Here is a 27,190-nt window from a genome sequence, read left to right as displayed (position 1 = left end):
ACTCCAAGTAGAATAAACACAAAGAAAACCCATACTAAAGCGCATAAAATCACACTGTTCAAAGTGACAATAAAAATTCTTAACAGTAGATAGAGGGAAAAAGTCATATACAATGGGACAAAGAAAAGAATGACATTAGATTTCTCATCAGAAACTATATATGCCAACAAAAAAAATTCAGTGGTATCTTAAACTATCAAAAAGGAAAAAAATGTCTCCTTAAATCCCATATGCAGCAAAAATACTTTTCAAAAATCAAGACAAAAGAATGACTCTCAGACATGAAAAAGTAAGGGAACTAGATAGCAGACCACCACTACAAGAAATGTAAAAGGAAATTTTTCAGATAAAAGGAAAATGAGACCAAATAAAAATCTTTGTCTACATAAAGAAATGAAAAACAGTGGCAATAGTAGATGTAAAGGCAAATTTTTCACTTAAATAAAATATGTCAAAAGGTAATTGTCAGATTAAAGCAAAAATAATTTCAAAATTGTGTTATTTATAACAAATTAGGAATAAACCACATGTTAATAATAGCACAAAGGCAAGTAGGGAGAACAATGGAAATATAAAGTTTATAATGAAAACATACTGTATGGTAAGTGGTCTAATGTTATTTGAAGGTAGACTGTTTTAAGACAGAGATGCTTATAAATCTCAGCAAGCACTGGATGAGAAATGAGGCACAGTTACTAATGCAAGAAAGGAGATGAAATAAGAGTCAGGTAAAAGGAAATAGGAAATTAAAAAATAAGAGAAGATAGATAATAGGAACAGATAAATACCAATAGGAGTAAATTTAAAACCAAATTTATCCATGAAAATATTAAATTTAAAAGGATTATTTCAATTAAAAGACGGGCAGAGTTTTTTAGATTTGATAATGCTGTTCATAAGAAACTCTAAACACTGAGGCTAGAAATCAAATATGAAAAATGTCATACCATGTGATCATTAAACAAATGAAGATAATGTGGCTATGTTGATATCCAAAAAAACAGACAACATCTGTAAAGAGTCTTTTATAGTGACAAAGAAGGCAATCATTCAAGAAGACCTAGAAATCCTAACTATGCAGGAAACTATAACACAGCTTTAAAGCAAATATAAAAAGTGATGAAACTGAAAGAAGAATTGGACAACTTCAAAATTCTAGTTGAATATTTTAATACTCCTCTCTCAAGAATTGCCAGACTAAGTAGTCACAAAATCAGTAAGGATATAAGACACTGTAAGTAAATGACCATTGTAGAACATTCCAACCAATAACATCAGGAAACACATTTTTAAGTGGTGTAGAATATTTACTAAGATAGATCATCTTCAGAGAAATTAAACATGTCTCCATAAATTGGAGTAAGGCATAAAACTCAAAGCTGATACAATAGTGGTTGTATTAATTATATATATTGAATGGGGGGCATTCTAGGGATTGAATTCAGGGGCACTCAACCACTGAGCCACATTCCCACCCCTATTTTGCATTTTATTTAGAGACAGAGTCTCACTGAATTGCTTAGCACCTCGATTTTTCCTGAGACTGGCTTTGAATTCATGATCCTCCTGCCTCATCCTCCCAGCTCAGTATTAGAGGTGTGTGCCACTGTGCTCAGCTAGTTTTAATTATAAATAGTCCAAGAATACTGAGCTGGGGAAGAAATTCAGCAATAGAGTACTTGCCCAGCATGCATGTGGCCCTGAGTTCAATACCCAGCACTGGGGGGAATAAAACACTATATTACTTTATTGAATAAGTTAAATAGCTTCAATAGATGTAATAGTCTAAGAATTCTAAGTATGTGAATTTTAAGTACTTTTCAGTCTGAATTGTTTGAAAAATAAAATCCCTACAAAATAAAATAAAATCCAAACAAAAGTAATACATTCTAAGGAAAATAGATATATTTTAAGCTATACTTTAATGACTGTATTTCAGTGTTCTACAGATTTCAGTATGATAAAATTTCCTTTTAAAAAGAATTATTTGAATTTTATTGTACATTAATTTATAACCCCTATCTGATCAGGCAAAGATCTAAAAATTATGCATTGTATTTCTTTTTAATATGCAGGCGGAAAGAAAATTAAATAATGCAAATGTTCATCAACACTAATTAATTATTAAACTCACATTACATCTGATGTTTTGAAGCTTAGAAATTGGTACTTCCATTAATGAGGTTATTTAAGATCCTATCAAGGTTGAATTCACATACAAGAACAAAAATAAAATAAAGACTACTTTATAATTGATATACTCAAGAAATAATAATTTATAATTGATATATCCAACAGGCAGCCTGAGGGGGTAATAGAGGGTAAGTGCTAGTTCCCAAAGATCCCTGTAGGAATGTCCATTGGCTTTTCTTAGGACCATATGAGCATAAGAAAGGGGCACATGGTAGTACCACCATTGACATCCTAGCATCTCTTTTCTAAATCAAAGCATATGCCACTTATTGGGGGCTGCCTCAAATGCTGCCTCTTTTACAAACTTTGTGCATGTTATTTTCAGTCTTATTTAAGCAGAGAAATATACAGACAGACCGAGCACATGTATTTGCTAAAATTTTTCCATGAAGCATAGATTTAAACCCTTGCAATGTCATATTCTGGCTGCGGCAATTTGGACATTTTGTTATCTTCCTCTGCTTCAGCTTCTGTTTATGATAATAATGATACTACCTACTTCATAAGGTAGTTTTAGGGATTAATTATCTGAGTATTTAAATGCTTAGAATATCTTGGGGCCAGAGTAAATAGTGTATGTCTCATCTACATATGCCCAAGCTACATGGACTTAAGTATCTTAAAAATTTTTTTTAAAAATTAAAAAACCACTCCTATGTCTTTTTGTTTAAGAAATATCCCATTAGATGTGACATCATTCTTTCTTTCTTCTCTAAGTCTTACTCATTCAGGTATCACTCCCTGCTAGAAACTTTCTGAAGCTTCCAAAACTGAAAGACATTCATTCTCACAGAGAACACTGTAATTTTCTCCATCACAGGACACTTTATTTTAACTGCTTTTTTTTTTTACTCATATTACTAGAGCATAGGTTACTTAAGAATGAAAACTATTTTATGCACTATTTAATCTATATGCATGGCATACAGTATGATTTATATATATATATATATATATATATATATATATATATATATACACATATATATAAAATAAATACAAGAATGTGTAAATAAGTTAATGAATTAATGAACAATGCAGTGACTGCATCATAAAAATAGGGCACATTTGCTTCATCCTGCCCTCATTAGCTAGGTAGACATATAATCTAAGACTAAAAGCATTCATGAGAGAAAAACAGAGAGATTGAGCTAGTTTTCTTATTGTAATAGATTCAAGTTTTTTGCAAGTAAGCCACAAGAAAATTTAATGATCCATTCAGGACATACCTTGTCTCCATCTCTCAGATATTCCAACTATTGAGGTAGTACTACTATTAAGCAAATAGCTCCAGTTCTCTGCCTTTAGGGAACATAGTAGAATTATTATTTCTGAATTTCTTGAGGTTGAGTGAGGTCAGGTGACAAATTTTGGCCAAAGAGTTATAAGAAGTGACATATATTAATTGTGAGTCCAATCATTAGTCGCACATCAAGATCCTACAGCTATCTCTCTCCCTGTCAAAATGATTGGCAGGGGTCATAATGGAAGCTCTTCAGTCAGTCAACATGTATGTAAGGTAAGAATGAGCTGGACTGCTAATTCACCCATGATGGGTGCATAGTGGGAGCAATGTATAGAGCTTTGTGAGATGCTATTTAGATATCTTAACATGAATAACACTTTCAATATTGAAAACAGTTGTCTCCAGGAAACAATTAACAACTCACAGATCACACACTGGAGGATGCTGATCAAGATTTCTGAAAACTCCTAAAGCTAGAGGGTAATACTCTCCAATATCTAGGACGTCTTGATTTTATTTTGCAACTTCAGGTTTGCAACAATAACATGCTTTGCATAACTGAGCTGAAAAATCTATATCAATGGTTTTATTTGGAAAAAAATATTTTTTTTCCTTTAGGAAAATTTTCATAGCATTAATTTGAGATAAAATGTTCAAGAATAACTATTATAAAACTGTATCCTATCTAAGATGTATATTTAATATGAAACATTCACTTTACATGTTAAGTAAAATAATTGAACAAAATAACTTATCACCTAGAGGTTTATATTAGGTACAAAGAAAAATAATTTATGTGATGTTTGGTTCTGCAAAATGAGTATAATATTTTGCAAATTTGGCAGTTGTTTATTCTTGAATTTTGAATTTAATCATCTTAATTGCTTTTCTTTTTTCCTTACAAGTGTTGTGGGTTTTTTGGTTTTTTTTTTTTTTTTTTTGGAGGTAGGTTTCTGTTTTTGAAGGCAAAATGAAACAAAGTAGCTAATAGATTAAACCAATGGTTCTCCAAAAAAGGAATGTTGCTATTGTTTGGATATGAATTGTCCCACAAAATCTTCTCTGAATACAGGTATATTCAGGAGTAAAATGGTTGGATCATTAAGGCTATAAGCTAATCAATCCATTCTAGTTTTAATGGACTGATTGGGTGGTAACTGTAGGCAAATGGAGCTTGGCTGGAAGATGTGGGTCACCAAGGGCATGCTCTGGAAGGGTATATCTTCCCTATGGCTCTTCCCCCACCTTCTCTCTTTGCTGCCTGAAAGGGCCATGAACTGAGTAGCTTTCCTCCACCTTGCCTTTCCACCATGGTGATCTGCCTCTGGCCCAGAGCTATGGAATTAGACAAGTATGGACTAATCTCTAAAACCATGAGCCAAAATAACCTTTTCATCCTCTAATTTGTTTTTGTTAGAGGTTTCCAGTCACAGTCACACAAATCTGACTAAAACAGATGGATAACACTTGTTTCTTCACCCTCAATACTCCATCTTTCAAGTCAGTAAACAAAATAATATATAGTATCCAGGTTCCCTGAAATGGAACTTCTTTGGCCCTGTGCTAAGGCTCCAGTGTGGTGTGTGTGTGTGTGTGTCCTGATAAGGGAATTATATTTGTTTTCTCACAGTTATAATAAGAGATTACTTGTAGATATTTTTCTGGCATTTCTTTTTTAGCAAATCTTCTAATGGAACATGTGACAGAGGAGGAAGTTCAGAGGAAAATCTGCTTCCTTGAAGAAAAAAAAAATCATAGAAGAAGCTCAGTCTTAGCAGGAACTTGCTTTCTCAGGTCAGAAGGAAAGGTATCGATTTCCTAAGAGTACTAATTATATCTTGGATCCTCTGATCTCTCACTTCTTAGAAGAATCTGCATGGTTATCTAACCTGAGATTCTGGGTAATTTCTCTGCCTGCTGTTTCTCTTGAAAACAAGAGAAACAACAACAATAAAAACAACATCAATAAACAATAGTACCTTTGAAGAGATGTTTGAACATAGATTTTGGAGGAAGGAATGCATTGGTTTTGCATGTAGAATCTATTAATGCATGGATTCATCTGGGCATAGCTTCAACAATAACCCTAACAGTCACAGAAGTTACAAGTGACTTGGCAGCAATAAGAATCCAGGCAGTACACGAAAATGAATAGCATAACACACTCCCTGGAAAATGTGAAGACAAATGGATTTTGAATGGGACTGGTGTTTTCATAAGTACAGAATAATTCATTTGCTCTTGGTCCCTCAAGTTTCTGAATGCAGCTCAGTTTCTTAGAACATGTTAGGCATTTCTAATTGTTCTCTAAGTACTTGAAAAATCACATTTTTTTGGTTACATGTCTCTCATAAGAGTATCCATACCCTAGAAAATAGAGAGATAAATAGGTAAAGAAATTAGATTTTTTTGTTGTTACATTCCCTCAGACTGATTACAAACTTTATAAGCCTGCCTCTGAAATTGAAGAACAGTGTTTTTTGGTAATTTTAAAAAGAGAAAAAAAACTTCCAATGTTTAAGGATCTTTTTTAAGTTTGCCTGATTTCATCACAAATGAATATTTCATATTCTATTACAGAGAAGTCATTTTGCAAATTCAGAACAGTATTGACATTATTTTATTTTATTTCATTTATTTTTTTATTGATTATTTAAAGCATTACATAGTTCATGATATATCATCTTTCATACATTTGACTCAAATTGTGTTTTGAACTCCCATTTTCACCCCAAATACAGATTGCAGAATCACATCTGATACATATTCACATTTTTACATAATGCCATATTAGTGACTGTTGCATTCTGCTACCTTTCCTATCCCCTACTATCCCCCCTCCCCTCCCCTCCCCTCCCATCTTCCCTCTCTACCTCCCCTGCTGTTGTTCAATTCTCTCCCTCTTTTCCTCCTGTTCTTCCTTCCTGTTCTGTTCTTAGTTGTTCTCTTTATATCAAAGCAAACATTTGGCATTTGTTTTTTAGGGCTTGGCTGGCTTCACTTAGCATAATCTGTTCTAATGCCATCCATTTCCCTGCAAATTCTATGATTTTGTCATTTCTTAGTGCTGCATAATACTCCATTGTGTATATATGCCACATTTTTTTTATCCATTCATCTATTGAGGGGCATCTAGATTGGTTCCACAGTCTAGCTATTGTGAATTGTGCTGCTATAATCATTGATGTAGCCGTATCCCTATAGAGCGCTTTTTTAAGGTCCTCTGGGAATAGTCCGAGAAGTGCGATAGCTGGGTCAAATGGTGGATCCATTCCCAGCTTTCCCAGGAATCTCCATACTGCTTTCCAAATTGGCCTCACCATTTTGCAGCCCCACCAGCACTGTACAAGTGTGCCCTTTTCCCCACATCCCCGCCAACACTTATTGTTGTTTGACTTCATAATGGCTGCCAATCTTACTGGAGTGAGATGGTATCTTAGGGTGGTTTTGATTTGCATTTCTCTGATTTCTAGAGATGGTGAGCATTTTTTCATGTACTTGTTGATTGATTGTATGTCCTCCTCTGAGAAGTGTCTGTTCAGGTCCTTGGCCCATTTGTTAATTGGGTTATTTGTTATCTTATTGTTTAATTTTTTGAGTTCTTTGTACATTCTGGATATTAGGGCTCTATCGGAGGTGTGAGGGGTAAAAATTTGTTCCCAGGATGTAGGCTCTCTCAAAATGGATCAGGGAGCTAGATATCAAATCAGAGACACTGCGTCTGATAGAAGAAAAAGTTGGATACGATATACATATTGTGGGGTCGGGCTCCAAATTCCTTAATAGGACACCCATAGCCCAAGAGTTAACAACTAGAATAAACAAATGGGACTTACTTAAACTAAAAAGTTTTTTCTCAGCAAGTATTGACATTATTTTAAATAAAATGTTTTTTCTATTTGTAAAACTCAAATTAAAATTGAAACTTTTAATATAGCATATGTAATATCCCTTTGGTTTCAACAGACCAAAATTCAATCCAAAATTCAGCCCAAATGTGCCCACTACTGCTCTCTTAGAAGATGTCACAAGTCATTGTGGAGGTGTCTCCAACTGAGCTAAGATGAACATTTAGAATCACTCTTGAAATCTTCCTTTCAATGATTTACAATAGTTGGAAATGCATGTTTATCTATTAGGTTTGTTGATTTCCTTTTATATGACACATATATAATATAATTGATTAAATGCTATATATGATGACAATACAAAGGCATAAATTTGTGTAGATCAATGAAATATTAACCTGCCTAGGTTTTTACTTAGTGAGGTTTGTATACAATTGGATATACAATGTTAGCTTGTTGTATAAAATTATACAGCTAAGAAATGTGCTGCTATACCGAATTCTTTCAAAAACAGTAATATTTTCTTGGAACATGTGCTTACTGAGAGTTTTTTTTTTTCATTTATAGCCATAGAGTCATCTTATGATTTTTGGAATATCTAAACTAATGATTCAACTAAATTGGAAGGGGAATGGATGATTTAGTTAGTAAATCCCAATAATGCTTAGAAACAGTAAAGCATTTGTCTTTGACATCAGGCAAATGATGATAATTTGGCAGCAGGGGAGGTTTTAGTAAAACTGATATTAATTTTTTCTATATCCCTTACTTGTGTCCTCTGGCCATCTCTGCCAGCTTATCTGAACTACCCGTGTACTGGCAGAATCTCTCTCACAGATGTGCAGTCTCTTGCTGATTGTGCTACTCATATTCACCTACCTTCCCTTGTTGAATAAAGAACTACTCTTAGCTACCTGTTAACCAAGAGCTTGCTGGGATATTTTCTACGAATGGCTTATAGTTTATTTGAGGTTTCACTGGACACTCTTGAAACTGTGAAAGCCTTGAAATATAAATGAATCATTTTGCTGTGAAATTTTAGTCACTGATGTCACAAGTCCAAAGAAATATCTGTGAGTAGGAAACTAATCACTTAGAACTTCAAGAATCCATTACATAACCTGGCCTTGAAGTCAAGAGAGTGAATAAATACATAATTTTGAAATCTATGTATGTTCTAACAGTATTCTAAAGCCAAAAATTTATATAAGGGTAAAACATCACAAATCTAGAAATTATTCAATAACTCTTTCCCTTCATTGGTAATCACTGTTATTACAAAATTGCTTTGCTTCTGCAATCAATGTATGCAGAAAAAGATGGGGAAGCAAAACTGTATCAGATTAAAGATTTTCTAAGCTACGTTTTTCTAAATTTCAGACTACACAAAAGTGGGAAAACATTTTAATTGGTAATGTTATTAAAACCTATGATTTGAAATGCTTGTGATTCATTGCTAGTCAATTGGAAGGAGCTAAACTGCATAGTTATCCTTCTCCTCAGCTTTATGACATGAATATTTTCACACAAAGGACAACTACTTCCCACACTAAGAAACCCACCTCCCCAGAGTTAGTTGATTGCCCAAACATTACTGCTATACAGCATTAGGTAGTTACGGCTTCTCAATTCTAAATTTCAAATTGTATATGACCTTTGCTTTTTTTTTGTTTTTATTCTCAGAGATGGTCTAGAATACTTAAAAAGGTATAAATTTCATTCTTTCATAGATCTGTGAAAGAATCAGCAAACTAATTTAACAGGTTAGTTATATCTTATACAAATATGCTTTTTAACTTTCAACTTTAGAATTCACAAAGCACTTCAATATAAATTTCCTTCTGATTATTAAAACAACCTCAGAACCCTGATGGACGTCATCATTCACATTTTGAAATAGAAAGTGTCTGCAAGTGACTTGTACAAGGTACATCGCAACTCATTTCAGGATTCTGAATTCACTTGGGTTTTATATGTTTATCCAAATTATAATTTCACAACAACAACTAGAAAAGCAGCACATTGACAAATCTATACATTATTGTAAATATCCTCTCCCAGGGCCAGTCTCCATGGATTTCTGATTCCCAAACCCCTGACTTGGATAAGGTTCTTTCAGAATAGCTAGTATTTCCTTATTTCACAAATGCTTTGAATGATCAGGAGCCCAGAGACTAGTCTCTAAAATCCTTACTCCGTGTCTACTTTCACTTTAAGATGCAATGAGAAGAGATTTTAGCTGTTTAAAAAAATGGCCTAAATGGCAGACTTAACTCAAAATAGCCATCGGAATTATATAACCATCCACATGTATTTCCTTTCACACTAAGACACGACTCCTACAATACAAAATTCAAAGTGCATACATCAGCAAGAAAGAGAAGTCAAAGTAGGTCTTTCTTAGCCATTACCCAGTGCAATTGGAGGGTTCTAATTTTATTTATTCTTGAGCTTTCATCACGTGGTTATAACTCCTTTGAAAAATGACTTAATATGACAATTTCTGATATACTTCCAACATTATGCTTTGCCCGATTAACTGTGAATTAACTTTTGCTTTTAAATTATTCAGGTATAGTCCAAGCATTTCAAATTAATAAAACATACTTTTGATATTGTATTAGAACAAGTGGAAGACTGATTTATTAAAAATTGACCAACAATAAAAAAAATAAAAACAAACAAACAAAAAAAAGTATTTATTTTCCTTTTATGACTAGATAATGATATTTAACATTTCCTTCTGAGATCACTTTAATTTCACCTAATTACACATAACAAAATACCTTTGGTTGCTATTTTTCAACATAAGTGTTGTCTCATCACTTCCTTCTTTTTTTTAGACAGATGCACTGTGCATAGCCAACCAAACTGACCTGTTCCACTAGGAAAATTACTTAGATAATTAAAGAAACACATGTTTATTATAAAACACTCTGGCAGTAGAAGCAGACTTTAACAAGAGGCACATGACAAATTGCGTTTCCAGCATTCACAATCCAATGACATCCCCAGCTTTCACTCTAATATCACATAGATGAGTCTTAAATAGCAGAAGTCATATATGTATTGCATCTACATGCACATAAAAGGGAAAGACTAAGCATTTATCCAGAAAACATCATGAATTGTGAGACTAAAGGTACTCTTCCCTGAATTAGTCTGATTCATGTGCTGCTTCATTTTTTCCTTTGGTATATTTTGGAGCAAAAATAATGTATGATAGCATTTTTAATGCTTCCAATATTTGAAAGAGAAGTAGACACAATAAAAGATAAACAGATGAGCTCATTAATTTAGATTAGAAGAAACATTTTTAATAATAATAAAATTTTTTCTGCAGATTTTATGGTTTCAGAGTATGATCAACAAGAACATCTCATTTAAACCTCAAAACAATTCTTCAAGTTTGGGCAGAACATTATAATCATTCACATGCTATCAATGAAAAAATTGGTTATCTTTTCCATGACTTTTAAATCTCTTGCATTCTTCTCAGGCTTAACACATATACTTTCACCTTTATATTTAAAAGTAGACACATTTAGCATCTATTTCCTAGAAGCCCTATTATACACTCTACCACATGCTCATACACAGTGTCTTTCTCTTTTGCTTTTTTGTCTATGCCATAAATGCTTCTAATATTGGATTCAAGCCACTCTATTGTTTATCTGTGGAGTTGTTTCTTTGTTTGTTTGTTTGTTTGTTTTGCTATTATTGGTGTCTATATGCTTGCATGTTTCTTACTGAATTGAAGTTCCCTTGAAGGCATAATTTAACTTTTTTTGAATATATTATTTTTGTGTTTTTATTAGTACATTATGATTACACATATTAGTAGAATTCATTCTGACATATCTATATACGGCACATAGCATAAATTGCTCCAGTTCATTCCGCCTACTTTATTTTTCTCTCTCCTATTCCCTTCCCCAGTTACCAGTTCTTCTACTCTTCTCGACTTCCTTCTGTTTATTTACATGCTTTTTCCCCCATTGGTGAATAGCATGTATTCTTATGTTCTGTTATTTCCCAGATACTACACTAGGAGCTGAAGATAGAGTAAAGCAGTGGTCTTTCCCTTTCTGAAATTCAGAATATAGTTAGAAAAGCACATTTTAAGAGAAATTACAAAAGCAAAGAGTGGTACAAAGAAAAGTCACAAGGAAATATGCCAGATCTATAAGTCAGTTCTACAGATGGAACCAACTTTAAGAGATTAGTTGTTTTCATCCCAAGGAAGTGATGCTTCAGCTAAAATGTGATGGATAAGTTGGGGCTGGTGAAAGGAACAATGTTCTAGGAAAAATGAACAACACATGGAAAGAATTTAAAACAGCTTATTTGACAAATTAAAGAGATTCAGCATAGCTGAAGAATAATGAGCAAAGAGTTTCCTGGGTTGAAGTGAGAGTCTTGTCAGAATCAGATTTCAAAGGGTCTTGAATATTGAATTTTATCTTAATGATAATAAAAAAAGTTACAGAAATATTTTTATAAGGTGGTTAATATGGTAACATTTATTCTTAAAAGATCACTTGGCATCTCTGGGAAGAGAAGCAAGAATAAAGTTATGAGTTTATTATAGAAATCCAAATGAGAGATAATAAAAATGGTTTGGACTAGGACACTACTACTAAGACAATCAAGTGAAGGAGAAAAATGATTCAAACCATATTCAGGAAGTAGAGTCAGTAGAACTTGATTATTACTGGCTGTGGAGATTAAAAAAGAAGTAGAATTCAAGTATCCCTATTAGACTTCTGACTTAAGCAACAGGAAACAAGGGGAAGGAAGAACCATGAAGAAAACTGATCATACTGAGATGAAGCGCATGGATATCTTTATAGAGATGTCAGTCTTGTGAAATCAAGGTACACAGCTTTGAAACATTGGACATAAATCTGACTGTCATCAATATATAACCATGGAGTATGGAAACCCATGCAAAATAAGAATGCAGAATGGGCCAATCATGGAGCATTAAGAAAGTTCAATATTTTAATCTTAAAATAAGACACCAGAATATTTCAAATTGGATTTTGTATTCTAGCATTAAACTGAGATTTCCATGTCAAAAGTATTGGGATTATACAAATCTGCCTCAGGGTATTGACCAAAGCACATTTGTAAAATAAGGTGACTTAATTCACACATAAGCATATCTTCTTAATCTCTTCATGATTACCTGGAGTTAACATTTCATATACAAAGGGACTCATCACATCACATTTCAGTTAAATGTGTCTGTTAAAATATCACTTTCAAAAACCTACAGCATCATAGTGAAACAGTTCTTCCAGAATACAAATTATTCTTTGAGAGGAGGAACTTAGAACTTTTCTTACCCTGGGAAGAAAGTACTGATAGAAACTAGTTTTACATGTGACCAACCAGCCATTTATTTTTTTCTAGAAATAAATAAGCAATTCAAAGAGTTTAAATGAATGATTTCAAAAAGGATAACTTTAGTATTATAGAATAACCCTGAAGTAACATAACCGATAGAGGACACCTAGTGGTGTTTAGCAGAATCAATATTTGTCTTAAGAAAATATCAGGCCATTCACACCTATGTAGGGAATGTTAATGACAATAGATATGCCATTCTATGATGTCATCATGAATATTATATTTATATTACAGACATGTTAATATTTAAATATCTCATTTGAACTTCAAAGTTGAGTTGTTTGTAGGCATAAAAAGTCACTTTACATGTTCTTCCTAAATCAAATAAAAAATAAAGGCACAGTTGAAATAAACACCTACATCATAAATTTCTAGTATAGGATTCATTTCGCCTCTCAGAAAAATCAAAATCTCCAATATAATTGATAATTGAAGTCATAAAATACTACAAAGTAGACTTCTTATGTATCATTAATACATATTGTATTCATTACAATACATAATGTATTCATTAATACACACATTTCAAGGGCAAGGGTACTTGGTAAATATAAACCTCCTTTTAACTTTTCAAAAAAGTATCCTGCTGGACATTAACTATATGCAAAAACTATGAGAAAGTGATAATCCTCTCTCCTCACTGGTAGTATTAGCTTTATCCTAAGCAGCCTCCAGGCCCCTCCACTCTGTGACCCTCTAAAATGCAAATCCCCTGCCTAAAATGCCTTAATAACACCTTATTAAGTCTATTATTAGCACAAATTCCAGTCTATACTTCCAAACTCACCCTGGACATATGCAGCTACTGTGCTAGGTTGCCTATACCTTATATTTTATTGCAATACACTCCTCTGCCTGACACAGTTGCTCAACTTGGCAATCCAGACATCAGTTAAAATTCAGTTCAAGTGTCTTTGACAGCCTCTTCTCATGTGAGAAACTGTGTTGTTCACTCCCTCCTTTATGCCACTGCTGACTATACAATCTATGATTATTTACTCACATGCCTTCTTTTCCTTCAAAACTGCCATCCACATTGTATTCTCATGTACAACACCTATAAATCGACACTACCCAATAAATGCTTAGGAGTGAAGAATGCGTGTTCCTTTATAATTATTTAGTGGATTTAGAACACAAAAGATTGTCATGCATTTAGTGAATAGACACGCTCTGATTATCTATTATGTTTAGAACATTGTATGAATATAAAGGTGATTCAAGGACAAAATTGATCGTAATGGTTTCCTAGACAGGTTTGTGTCCAGCAAGAAAACAGAAAATAAACATTACTTAATATCATGAACAAATGCATGCAAAGCCAGTAGAATTCTTCAGTATCAAATACTAATGTGGAACTTAGTCCACTCATGTAGATTAATTTCTAGACATGAGTTGGAGTCTGAATTTTATTGAAAATAAAAACAGGCTTTCCAAATCTGAGGTGTAGCACATGCAAAATTATAGAAGAGTCATTCTTTGCAAAAAGCATTGTAAAACTTAAAAACAAAAGGAAAAGATTTTTTGGTGGAAATATGAAGTGACAGTGGTAAGACAGGGAAGTGGTATGCTGGAGGGCTTTAAGGGAATAGCAAAGAAACACAGATTTGATGTGATGGGCAAAAGGAGCCTCTCCGAGTTCTAGTGTAGAGCAGGTTTAGGAAAACATCACTGTTTGCTTATGATAAATCTTCTAAGTTTATGTGTTTCTAAAAGATTAAAGTAGTTAAAATATAAACCAAATAATTATAGCTAGACAACTTGTAACAAGAGTTAGTTTCTAATCTAAGCCATTTAAATGCTAAAATTGACCAACGATAAAAACTAAAGTCTGTATTAGCTCCCAGTGCCCTCAATTTTCTTATTAATGCTATGTCATTAAACATAATTTATAGATATGTCCATGTCTAAACCAACATAGAAATCTAATATTAGTTGCTAGAAAGGCATGGCAATGTTCAAGTTATATTATTCAGCTGAAATTGCTACAGACATATAAGAAGATCAGTCTTCTTTTCTGCCTCAAGTTAATTGTGATATGTCTAAATCTACACAGGGATATGGAAGAGATAGAATGAGAAATAAAAGATAAAATTAAAAACCTATGTGTTATAAAGCCAAAGTTATGTATAGTGGTGCATTTTCCCACACTTCTATACTACCCATGAGGTATTTACATTTTTTCTATGACACTGAAAAGAAATCCTACAAATAGATAGCATTACAAAGTGGTATTTCTCTTTGGAATTAATGTTTTCTTAATCTCTAAAAAGGTCAAAGGTCACCTCCCTTTGACAAAATGACTGAGATCAGCAGCTGGGGTACTTGAGGTTCCTAGGACACTTCACTTTTACCAGCTGAATGATTTCCTATTCACTAAGCTCTTAATCTACTCTTTATCTCTTCAGTGGCTTGTGATTGTCACAAATTGTTAATAATATTCCATTTAATTTCTAAGGATTTCCTCGCCATATGTCTCTTTTAGAAGGATCATACAGAATTAGTCCTCCTTCCGACAGGTTACAAAGTAGCAATCTGGCTTGGATCACAGTCACTACTGAAATACAACAAAGAATTAAGGGAATAATTTATCAAAATTACTAAAATTGGGAAAGATTCACCTCAGCTTTCTGAAAATTATTGGAAAAAGAATATTCTGGCCTGATTTATCTAAATGACTTCACATTTTCACCTCACCTGGTAATATATACAAAATTTCAGTCTAGTGTCAGAGAGCTCTATTTTTGCATCCTAAAGACATTGATCTTTCATAATTGACTTGTGAAACCAGCCTCCATCCTGACAGCTTCACACTATGGCATTTTATAATTCAGTTGTCCAAATAAGCTGTTCCCTCCTATATTAACCACTACACTTAAAAAAACATAAGGGCTATGTATTAAATATTCCATATTTCATTGATAATATTCTCTATTTTATCTCACTTTAGAGTTCTTTGTTGCTTTTCAGTTGAACTAATTCAGACTAGGGAAAAATTTTTTTTTAAAAGTATTGTTGAAGATGCAAGCAGTTTCCTATAGAAGATAGCTGCTTTCTTAGGGAATGATTCATTTAGAACAGTGGCAGCTTCCAGACTTCACACATTACTTCCCCAAATTTGCTGAATTTAGCATTAGCCAGCTTGATACTAAAACACTCAGAACTCAAAGACATGTGGGTGAACTCAAGACATCTTTTTTTCTAGTCTTATTCTAAAAGCTCCCAGAGCTACTTTTGATTTATTTGTTGTATTTCTACTTGTAAATACATACGGGTGGCATTTATAAAAATCAGGTCGAGATTTGCCAGTTTGGGAGCCATTCAAGTTTCTTTGTGATTATGGTTTGAATGGTGTAGGTATTAAATTCTGGATTATAATTCTGTTTCTTCCCATTTTAATACTAATAACTGCTAACAAGAATTAAACATCCATGATACATAAGAGTATATGAGCATATCACATAATCAAGAATGCATCCTTCAGCTAAATGCACTTACTGTTCCTTTGTTTCCAAGATCATTTGTTTATAAGAAAGATCTTACCAGTTCACAACTCTGTCCTGAAAACATTTGATTACCAAATGTTTGTAACTATACATTAAAATGCATTTTAAAATAATTATGGCAGTAAGCCAAAGCTCCTGAATTATATCATGGCATCTTTGAAACCCTAACATGTTACATAGATCTAGGTGCCTGTGACTACTGCCAAGAACAGAGGGCATCTGTGCTAAGGAGTGTCCTTCTTGACCACATGGCCTGCCATTTTATCTGATAGGATGCCATCTGTTCATCCTGCTGCCATTCTCTAGGGGAACTGGGTTAAAACTACAGGATATTAAAATTAGTCACACTGCCTACTGTATTTTTTAATTGACAGATTATTCATATCAGTGAATTTTTCTCACAGGCTATTTGTTCCATAAAATGGTGAAATATAAAGGTGTTTATGATTAAAAGAGTACATGTTATAATGAGAACATTTATAATTTTTCAGGTTAAAAACATTGACTCTGGAGTCAGGTTGCCATGGTTAGAATTCCAGCTCCACCTCTTACCAGCTTTGTGAATCTAGGCAAGTGTCCTTACTGTATATAATTGCCCTCATCTGTAAAATAATGATAAAAGTTCTATCTACATTACTGGGTTGTTAGAAAGGTTCAGTAAAAAATCAAATATATTTATTGACATAAGATAAACCCTCAATATGTATGAGTGTTACTATAAAGAATCATCTTGGTTTAATATGAATCTTATATTAGTATGAAACAACTTTTGAAAACTGAACATTAATGCCATTTAAGATGAGATGTGCTATACAGAGAAAAGTTACAAGATGAATCCAATTTCTCAAATGTGCTTCATATGATTTTAAAGATATCCCATATCCATATTTTAAGAATCATCCATTTTTATGCCTTTTCATCCGTGTATTATGCAGTGTTTTATTATTGTAAGTCATTTTCTGAAATCCTGTGAACCAAAGTGTCATTGACAAGAACACACAAAACATTGCCACAGCCACACGGAAAGCAAACAGAACTTCCATTTCATGACCTGTTTAAAGGCATAATTTCTCTTTAAAATGTTGAAAAGTCTTTCTGTAGGGAGCAAAGCAACAATCCACAGCCAGTACACTGCTTTCATTGTTCTGTTTAGGGACTCTAGAGGCATTTTTGTCTTTCATTTTTATGCATACAATAAATACAGGTTATAATTAATACAAAAAGGTAGATTTAGAAAGAAAAGAAAGTAAAATAAAAGTTAATATACAGGCTCTGGAAGTAGGCACATAAACTCATTTGCTTGATGATGGTACATTTGACTGGGACCTTTGTAAACTCCAGTTGGCTGAACTCTTTCTGGTCCCACCCACTGCCCAAGAACAGCAGGTGCCTTATTCAGCAAAATAGGGGCCTGATTGGCCAGAGGCACTCCATTTATTCACTGTACTATTTATGTTTCCTATGTAGTAATTTTCCTCCTGGGTATGCTGTTTTTCAGTATTATAAAGTAAACTAATAAAAGGGAACTATAATAATTTTTAAAAATGTAGGTAAAGCATAATAATAAGCAAAAGTATTATTCTAAAATCAAAGTCTTCATATATGCAACTTGGAAACACTTGAATTAACAATGTATTGTCTTCAAACACAAATTCAATGAAATGTCAATATTATGGGAAACATATACCACACTATCTTTTTAAGCTCTAATACACAGGTTAGCAATCAGACCCTACATATCTTTACCAAAGATGGCACTTGTTGTATTCTAGTTAGATTCAAAGAGTCTTCCAAGGTAGAAGAGAGTTTGCATTGATCAGAATAAAAAGTGGATTTGTTTTAAATATATTAAATTGGCATAAGATTGTTTTTTATAATTACTAATTGTTTTCAGTTGATCCAAATTCAGTATTTGATCTTATATCTTTTGGAGATATAAATACATAACTTATGTACCAAAAAAAGAATACTCAAATAAATTTTACTACTCAAACTTCGTATAACTCATGACTTATAGCACATTCATATTCAAAATGTCATAATAAAAAATCAGAATATAGTGGCTTTAAAACAAAAAAGATGAGACTTACCTCTTCCCACTGATGTATGTATCTAATTAACCTTGAAAGTCGCAATAAGCGCAAGAGACTGAGAATTTTTGTAAACCTCACAATGCGCAGTGCCCTGGCTGTCTTGTAAACTTCTGAATCCATCCCTTTTTCTACAATAAGGAAGATATAATCCACTGGGATTGATGAGATGAAGTCAACCACAAACCAGCTTTTTAAATAATTCATCTTGATCACTTTAGGGTCCAGGATGATTTCAGAACTGTCTTCATTGACAGTCCCAGTCCTAAAATTCATGATCAAGTCCAACAGGAAAATGGTATCTGATGCCACATTGAAAATAATCCATGGTGTTGTTGTTTGTTCTGTAAAGAATGTGATTCCAACTGGTATGATGACCAGATTTCCAACCATCATGATAAGCATTATTAAATCCCAATAAAACCTACAACAAATAAAAAAATCAGATTTTCAGATGTAGAAAATAACCAGCTCATTCTCTTCCTCCCATAAAAGTATTACTGATTTACAGTTAAATATACAAGCCAGAGAACAAAGAAATGCTTTTTAAACAATATAATTGATTCAATGTCTACACATTAAATTTTAAGTAAAACTAATGTTTGTCTAAACTGAGGCATTATAATTATAGAATTATTAAATTATTAATGTATAGTAAATTATACTAATAGAATTCAAAAATACCCATAACCCCTATTTATCTAGTAAAGAGGCAAAAGAGAAATTCTCATATTGTTAATGCAAAATATAGAGGGAAACAAGATAAAATGTAAGATTAAAAGATTTTACCTTTTTAAAAAACAGCCTTTGGGAAGAAATTTTAGAGATGTTCGGGAATGTGTTGTATGTCAAATTTACAATCGTAGTTTAGAATAAACAGTAATAAGTAGAATGCTCTAAAAATTTTGCTCTACTAGTTCATCTCTGCCATGTTCCTAACATAGCTTATAGTTTTGCAGTACTACCAAATATTTATATTTTATTCTTCTGTTTGAAATAAGAGAATTAATTTTGGTCTAATGCAGAAAAGAAATGAACAGACTATATTTCAGATTTGAAATTAGAATCTACCTAAATTCTGAACTTTTATCACTTATTCCTTGGGGTACTTTAAATATATTTTGCTATTTTTCAAAACAATTTATTTCTTTAAAGTTTTTAATTTTACTTTGAATATGCCTATGATTCCTAACTACAATTTGGAACAGTCATATAAACTTACATTAAAATTGGGAAAAAATCATAATTATATAGCTTATATTAATCAAAAATAATTATAATGTTGTTTTCATAAGGATTCTCTCAAAATCTTTTGACATTGCATTTAACCAACCAAGTAATAACTATTTATAATTATTACAATGAATATGTTCTTATAAAAAGGATAAAACTAATCAACTAACAAATGTTTAATCATGAAATAATTTCTAGAAACATGATTTGCTTTATCCTAGAAATAGGTATTATTTCTGAAATTTTTTTGCTGCATAAAGAATGTAAACTTCTATGATATAAATGCCTGTTAACCAAGAATTGTTTGTTTTATATTATTTACCCTACTTAGACTGAGTTACATCCTGGTAAGTTATATATTTCCATAAGCCTTTTGAAGTTACTATTATCCTTAATGATGACTGATCCTGGGATAAAAATAATAGCATAAGAAAGAACTGTAATCGGCACTTTCTCCCATGTCTCTGATCCCAGGATTTTGCAAAGGTTTGTTGTTTTCCAGATTTCACCACTACTCCTGTCAAAATTTACCTGTACATTTATGAGCAAGTTTAAGATACTCATGTAAATTGTGCATCATGCTTCATGCACTAGAAATTTAAAAATGTAAATGAACATTTTTTTTCTTCTCTCAATGGAAATGCAAACTGTGGCATTAACACACTAAGGTCAGAAAAAAGATATAGAGGTGAGGCAATATTGCAATAGCTGCTTTGCAAAGATATGACATCATTGAGCTAAAAAATGAAATTATGTGTACCCTGAGGATTTTTCACTTCTAGATGCTCTTATCCATTTCTTCTATGAGTTTCTCTCTCTGCTGTCCCCTTGATGGCTGCTTTTTACCCCTGGGTATCACACAGTCATTTCATCTTCTATTCTACACGTGCTCCTTGGACAATATTATATATTTATCCATGTCTTTAATGATTGATTTGTAACTGATGGCTCTAAAAGCTTTATCTCTGGTTCTTTCCTGTCTTCTAGGACTCCAGATTCTCATAACCAACAGCCTATTAAATCTTTCCCCTGGCATGTCTCACACTCATCTCAAACAGTATAACTAAGCCAAACTCATACTCTCCCCTTCCCCTTGCATTCCTCCCTTGTTCCTTGTCTCATGGAAAGGAGCAACTTTCTATGTGATTTGTAAGCCAGAAATTTTGGAGCCATCCTAACGTAAGTTCTGGTCATGAATCTACCCAATCCCATATCCAGTCAATCACCAACACTCCTTTTCTCTCATGCCTAAAAATATGTTACAGTATTGCATGATATTCCATTAATATGTACAACTTTGATGCTTTTGTATCAAGTAAAAATAATAAAAAATTTAACTACATCACAATATTCACATGTAATAAAAAAATTTCTTTCAACATTTAAATTTAAAATAAAACATGTTGTATTTATTCATTTGCCTCTCACAACTCCCAATGTGGCTGTCCTCATTCAGAACTAGTCTTACGAGATGTTCAAAATTGGAGGTAAGTTATATAAATTCTCTATCTTAAATATTCTCATCTGCAAAATTAAGATTATTAGGGAACCAAATGCTTAGCTTTTACGGATTAAAAATATTAAATAAAATGATATATGCAATTCAAGGACCTGACCCATATAAACTGGCACTCGATGTTGCTGGTACAGTCACTACCCTTTAATCCTTCCTTCCTTCCTTATCAAAAGAAATCCAATTTTACAGGAGTAGACATTGAAAAACAGACATTCTTGTATTTCTGCCACTGAGGTGGAAACTTTTTTTGAAAGAAAACTAATATGCCATTCTTCTTGGTCAATAGAGATGAAAAGAATAAAGTGTCATCGAGTCTACATTATTGCAATAATGTTCACCATACCATAGCTTTTTATTAGCAGTACTGAAGCCATTAGATATTCAGTATCAATATGAAGCTCCATTAATCCTTATAATATCTTTAGAGTATCATTTACTCTATTTCATAAGCATAAACACAAATTTAGTTATAGTCTTTGTATAATATAGCATTTTCTTTGGTTAAAAGATTCATTCCTTGGGTAGCTAAATAAAATACAGTTATTATCCATTCTAGAAATAGGATATAATTCTGTTTTGTTTTGTGTTTAAGCAAAGAAGTATTTCAGAAAACTGACCTCATGAGAATCTCTTACCCAACTGTCCATGAGTTGCTCTTCCTGACTCTTTGCTCTAAAAATTTCTCTTGGCTACCCAGGCTCTCCCCTTCTATGTCTTACAGATTTTATTGACCAAATCAGCTTTCCAATCTATCCCCTCTTTCCATTCCCATTGTTACCTGATTCTCCTGGAGCTATTCTACCAGTCCTTCAAATGCCATCCTGAAAATGAGTTTCTTAAGTGTTTTTTTCTTGGCGGGGGGGGGGGGGTGTTTTTGTTTTAATGGACTATGTTTTTAGAGACAGTTTATATTCACAGTAAAATTGGGCAGAGGAAACCAGGCAATGTGGTGCATGCCTATAATTCCTGTGGCTTGGGAGGCTGAGGCAGGAGGATCACAAGTTCAAAGCCAATCTCAGCAAATTAGTGAATTTCTAAGAAACTTAGGGAGACCCTGTCTCGAAATGCAAAATAAAAAGGGCTGGGGATGTATTTCAGTGGTTTAGTGTCCCTGGGTTCAACCCCTGGTACGAATAACAAATATAACAACAAAACTGGGGAAGAGGGTACATAGGTTTCTCATATGCCTCCTGATCTGACACATATGTGCATAGCCAACCCCATTATCAACATCTCCCACCATGGCAGAACATTAATCACAAATGATGAAACTACATTGTTGACATCTTATTATCACCCAAAGTTCTAATGGATTCACCATTGTACATTATATAGGTTTTGGAAAATTTATAGTGAAATACATATGCATGAGTACTTTCATTGGCCTAACAAGTCCCCTGTGCTCTGGCTATTTTTCCCTCACTTCCCCGACTTCTTGACTTTTTTCAACCCCCAAAGCAACATATTTTCAGAATGATTCTTATTCTATTTTTGCTTCTGTATCTGTTTGTCCTTGCATTGCTGGATTTAAGTTCTTTGAAGTTCAAAATAATATTTTGTCTTCTATTTATTTCCCACTGCAATGTAGACAGCATCTAAGATAGCAAATGCTAAGAATATATATTAAATTAATTTTGAATGGAAACATTTACTTTACTGGGGATATTTAAAGAAAACTTTTATAAGACAAGAGTTAATAACATTAACAACAGAATAAGAATATATATATATATATATATATATATATATATATATATATATATATTAAAGTAAATAAAACAGAAAACAAACTGGGAAACAGGAAACAAAGAGAATAAGAATATATTTGGGGGTTAGACAATCAGAAAATAATGTTTTAAATTTGACTTCTGACTTGGCATATTATAAGATCTATTCACTGCTATTTATTCTGCTCCAGGGATAAACATTTTATAAAAGGTTCTGGATAAATGTTGAAATAAAGAGATAATAAAATAGGTTAAATAAAATAATATCTCCAATTTTTTAGTATATTATTGCTGATAATTATAACATTAATTTCTAGTAAAATACTTTTTTGTAACTTATTTTTAGGTAAAGAATCTATTTTCTCCCTATAGATATTTAGAAGAAAGGAAGTGGCATTGTAAAACTTAATTCACAATGTAAAACAACAAAAACTTCCAAATTCAGCCATACTTCATTTTCTCTACCCACATGTATCCCTCTAAGGATTGTGGTAAATAAAGATAGCTCTGTGTCCTCCACAATAAGAATTTCCCACTGTCCTTGAGGTTCCCCTGCCCAGCTCCTTATGATATCCGGCTGGTTGAAATAATCTAATGTCTGACTTTTCTAACCTAAAGCCTCAAAGTGATTTAAACAATTGCCATATTTAGCTACGAAAGGTGCTTGCCTTTACAATATTCTCTCTAAATATTGAATGAATGGTTTTCTCTTCTTCCTTCTCTCTGGCAGAAAAAAAAATATTTGTCATAAAGTCAAAAGGAGAAAAAGACTTCTTGTTAGGTTCCCGACATGGTACCAGATTTATCATAGCTCTCATTTTTCTCTATACAGTTAAATTGCACAATAAAACTGTCCCATCCGCTAACACTTAAGATTCACTCTTAAAGGAAATAAACAGACAGAATTCCCAAAAGAGAAACTTTTTTGATAATTTCCCATGAAATATAGTTATTCCTTTGCAGTTACTGAACCATAATGTAGTATTTCAAAATCAGTGGTGCTCTAAGAGATTAATAAACATCACTAGATGCAATACAAATGTTTCTCCCATTTTATTCAGAAAAATATCCTTAAGACCTCAATTAAATTTTATATTTTTATCAATAAATCATAAATTGGGCATACATTTGTTATCAACTCTAATATCAATCTAAGTAAATAAACAAGAACATAAATAAGCAAATACCTGGGTGAACTTTTTCACTTTGTGACAACACATAGATAGTCCTCCCAGCCATGGTCCAAATTTAATTTAAAACTGCTCAATTTTTAAAAATCCAATTAGTATCCCAGTGATTGGGCACATATCTTCTGAGTGCCTTTTCTTGTTTACTGGATCCTCTTCCTGGTATTCTCAGTGGTGGTTCACTTTTCCTGGTCCAGAAATCAATACCTGAACCTGGGTCTCAAGTGTTCTCAGACTTCACTGTCACCTAGTCAACCCCACTACCTCCATAGAGAATATTCACACTGGGATTTAGATAAAATATGTGACTTTAATCAGCTTTGCAAAAGTATTCCCTTCGTCAGGTCTCTTTGATACCTTACAAGGATATGTTTATTGTCCATTGAGATTGGGGAAAAGAATATATCAGAAAATGCAGGTCACTCAAATACAGGAAATTTGAAGTGGAAACATGCTAATTTTCTTAACATAGTAAAATTTTTCTAAGTAATCCCATTTGAGGGAAAGTTCAGCCAATTTAGGGATAAAACTAAGACATAGTTAAATGTGTTTAGGTGTTTTCTAGTAAACCAGCAATTTATCCAATAAAAACATAAGACAGTTGGAGGGTGTATTATTTTATCCAATTATGTGAATGGTATAGGAGAATACACTTATCGTATGATGTATGTGCTAATTGTGTGAATGAGCCAATGAGATAAAAATTAAAACACTATGAAAGAATGAAAATCTGAACCAATCCAGACAAATTAAGCTAATTTTGTCTACTTACCTCCCTGCAACTTCACCTTTTTCTTGTATATCAACCCTCTAACTGCCAATATAAATGGTCTTATACTGTTCCTCAACTCTTGTTTGGGGAATTTTGTGAGTTTAACCATTTATACCTCCTACTTGAAACTCTCCTAAACTGTTAGTTTCTGTGATTCCACATTGTCACAGCTTCTCACTTAAATTTTTTCTATCAGCAGAAACATTTTCTTCAATGACTACCTGACTCCTCTTTGGTCATTAGTGTGGGCATTGTAAATGATGGACCTATCCCAACTTTCCTTCCCTCTATTCACTACCTCCTTTGGCCTCATCAACTCCCTGAAGTTTATCAGTTCATGAAAGTGCTTCTCAAGTTTATTATTGGCCTTAACCTCTGTACTGAAGTTCTACATTTCAAAATATATCCTGACTAGTTGGTGGACTCTAAATTACCCCAATAGGTTGAAATCCATACCAATTAATCTTATGGCCTCAACATGAAATGCCTGATTTTTTAATTTATTTTTTATTATAAAATAGCTTTTTATTCTCCTTTCATCCATCCAATTAGGCATAAAACTTAAGAATTATCCCTGAATCATATTCAGCTTTTCATTTAGTTCCATTTCTACCTTCCTGAGTGAAAGTCTTACATCATTATTTTGCTTACTGATTTTTCCGTTTCTACCTATCCCAGTAAATTGCATCCCCTTTATATATAAGAAACTTTCCTATTGCTTACAAAGTGAAATAAAATCCTTCAAAATCCTCTAAAGTATTTAACAATTCTGTATCTTTTTATGTATATGATTCCCTGTTAAATTTTAAAAGAATCTGTTGTTCAGACCCCTTTTCTTTACTGTTGCCCCATACATGTTATCTGGGGTCTTCTTTTACTAAAACCCAAACTCAGTATATCCTGATATCACTTCAATAGTCAAATTACATTCCAGTTCCTTCACAGTACCCCTTTTTACCCCATTCCCAATTCAGTTGTACTTTATCTCCTCCCTACCACAAATTCCTATCTTAATTTCTCTTAGCATATGAGTACATATGTGAAGCCTTACCATAATATGATGTAAATAATAATGAGGTAAAAAAGAGCACTTAATAGTCAATGTCTGAAAATACTTTTTAGCTCTTATCCCTAAACAAAGGAAATAAAATCTTCCTTATATTTAAATTGCCTAGCAAATAGTGTACCTGTGTATTGCTCAGTTCTCAATGATCAAATTCTAAATTAATCACATCTGTATTGACGAGAGCTTATTATGTCATTGCAAGAGTTTAATTAAAACATATGGACATTGTTCTTTTGGATGGTTTAAGAAATTAAGATGCATATTTCTAAACTCTTCTAATCTTCTTGCTTTAGACAACAGGAAGAAAGATGTCATTCAAGGCTACTTTGATTATGTCATTCAAATTTACTTTCAAACTAAGGCCACAACTTGCAGTTTGCTGAATCCAAACATCTGTTTAACCCGAACTGAATGAATTTACTTCTGTAGTCTACGTCTTTAATCAAAAAATGATTTTAAAGAAATGATAATGGAACAGAACCCTAAGCATTAGTTTTGTCTATGCTGCAGTATTCTATCTTTATGATGACATGTAGACTTTCCATAAAAAGAAAAATCCTTAATTTATAAAGGGTGAGTAGAAATAGTGTATAAAATAGCTCCTCATGTTTAAATTTAGAGTTCTTCCAAAAATCCAATCTAAAAGTACTTCTCAGCCTCTAAGCATTTTTATTTAATTAACCATTGAGTGACTTTTTAAAAAAAAATTAACTTCTACAGTTCTAGGCATTTTATTTCTTTAATAAAATAGAAAATACTGTCAGTGATCACATCATCCTCAACAGAAATGTGTTCTAATACCACTATCTCTGCTATAAAATTTTGTAGAAGTGGCACATGCCTGTAATCCTAGTACACTGATGGCTGATATAGGAGGATTGCACATTTGAGGGCATCCTTAGAAATTCAAAATAAAAAATAAAGAGGGAGCTGGGTGTGGTGGTGCATGACTATCATCCCAGCAGCTGGGGAGGTTGGGGCAGGAGGATCATGAGATCAAAGCCAGCCTCAGCAATGGCAAGGACTAAGCAATTCAGTGAGACGCCGTCTCTAAATAAAATACAAAAAAAGGGCTAGAGATGTGCTCTATGGTTGAGTGCCCCTGAGTTCAATCCCCAGTACCCCCAAAAAATGAAAAATTAAAAAAATAAAGAGGGCTTGGGGTGAATTTTAGTGGTAAAGTGGTCCTAGGTTCAATCTCCAGTACTGAAAAAATAAAAAATAAAAATTAGTAAATTGCGGTTCTTTTTTTAAGTGTTCAAGGAAGAACAAAAAGAAACTTGACATTAGGTTGTCTTTTTAGTCCCTTGATACAGACATGGAAGACTTTTACTTTGAAACTGAGCTGAATGATTATCAGTAGCAGAGGGTTTTATATTTGTTGATATACT

The 27,190-nt window shown here is 32.9% G+C and overlaps 1 protein-coding gene across 1 annotated transcript in view; it reads right to left on the bottom strand.

The window, feature by feature from the left end:
- The window catches only part of HCN1 (hyperpolarization activated cyclic nucleotide gated potassium channel 1), a 376,109-nt gene that overhangs the window by 312,950 nt on the left and 35,969 nt on the right, over positions 1-27,190 (bottom strand). The window contains exon 2 of the mRNA XM_081294982.1: positions 18,299-18,722. Within this exon, the coding sequence (XP_081151108.1) occupies positions 18,299-18,722 (424 nt within the window). The remainder of the gene's footprint in view (positions 1-18,298; positions 18,723-27,190) is intronic.

The sequence above is a fragment of the Spermophilus citellus genome (genome assembly GCF_964194105.1).
Source record: "Spermophilus citellus genome assembly, chromosome: 1".
Lineage (NCBI taxonomy): Eukaryota > Metazoa > Chordata > Mammalia > Rodentia > Sciuridae > Spermophilus > Spermophilus citellus.
The sequence above is the reverse complement of the archived record's forward strand: the minus strand, read 5'-3'. Positions and strand labels throughout refer to the sequence as shown.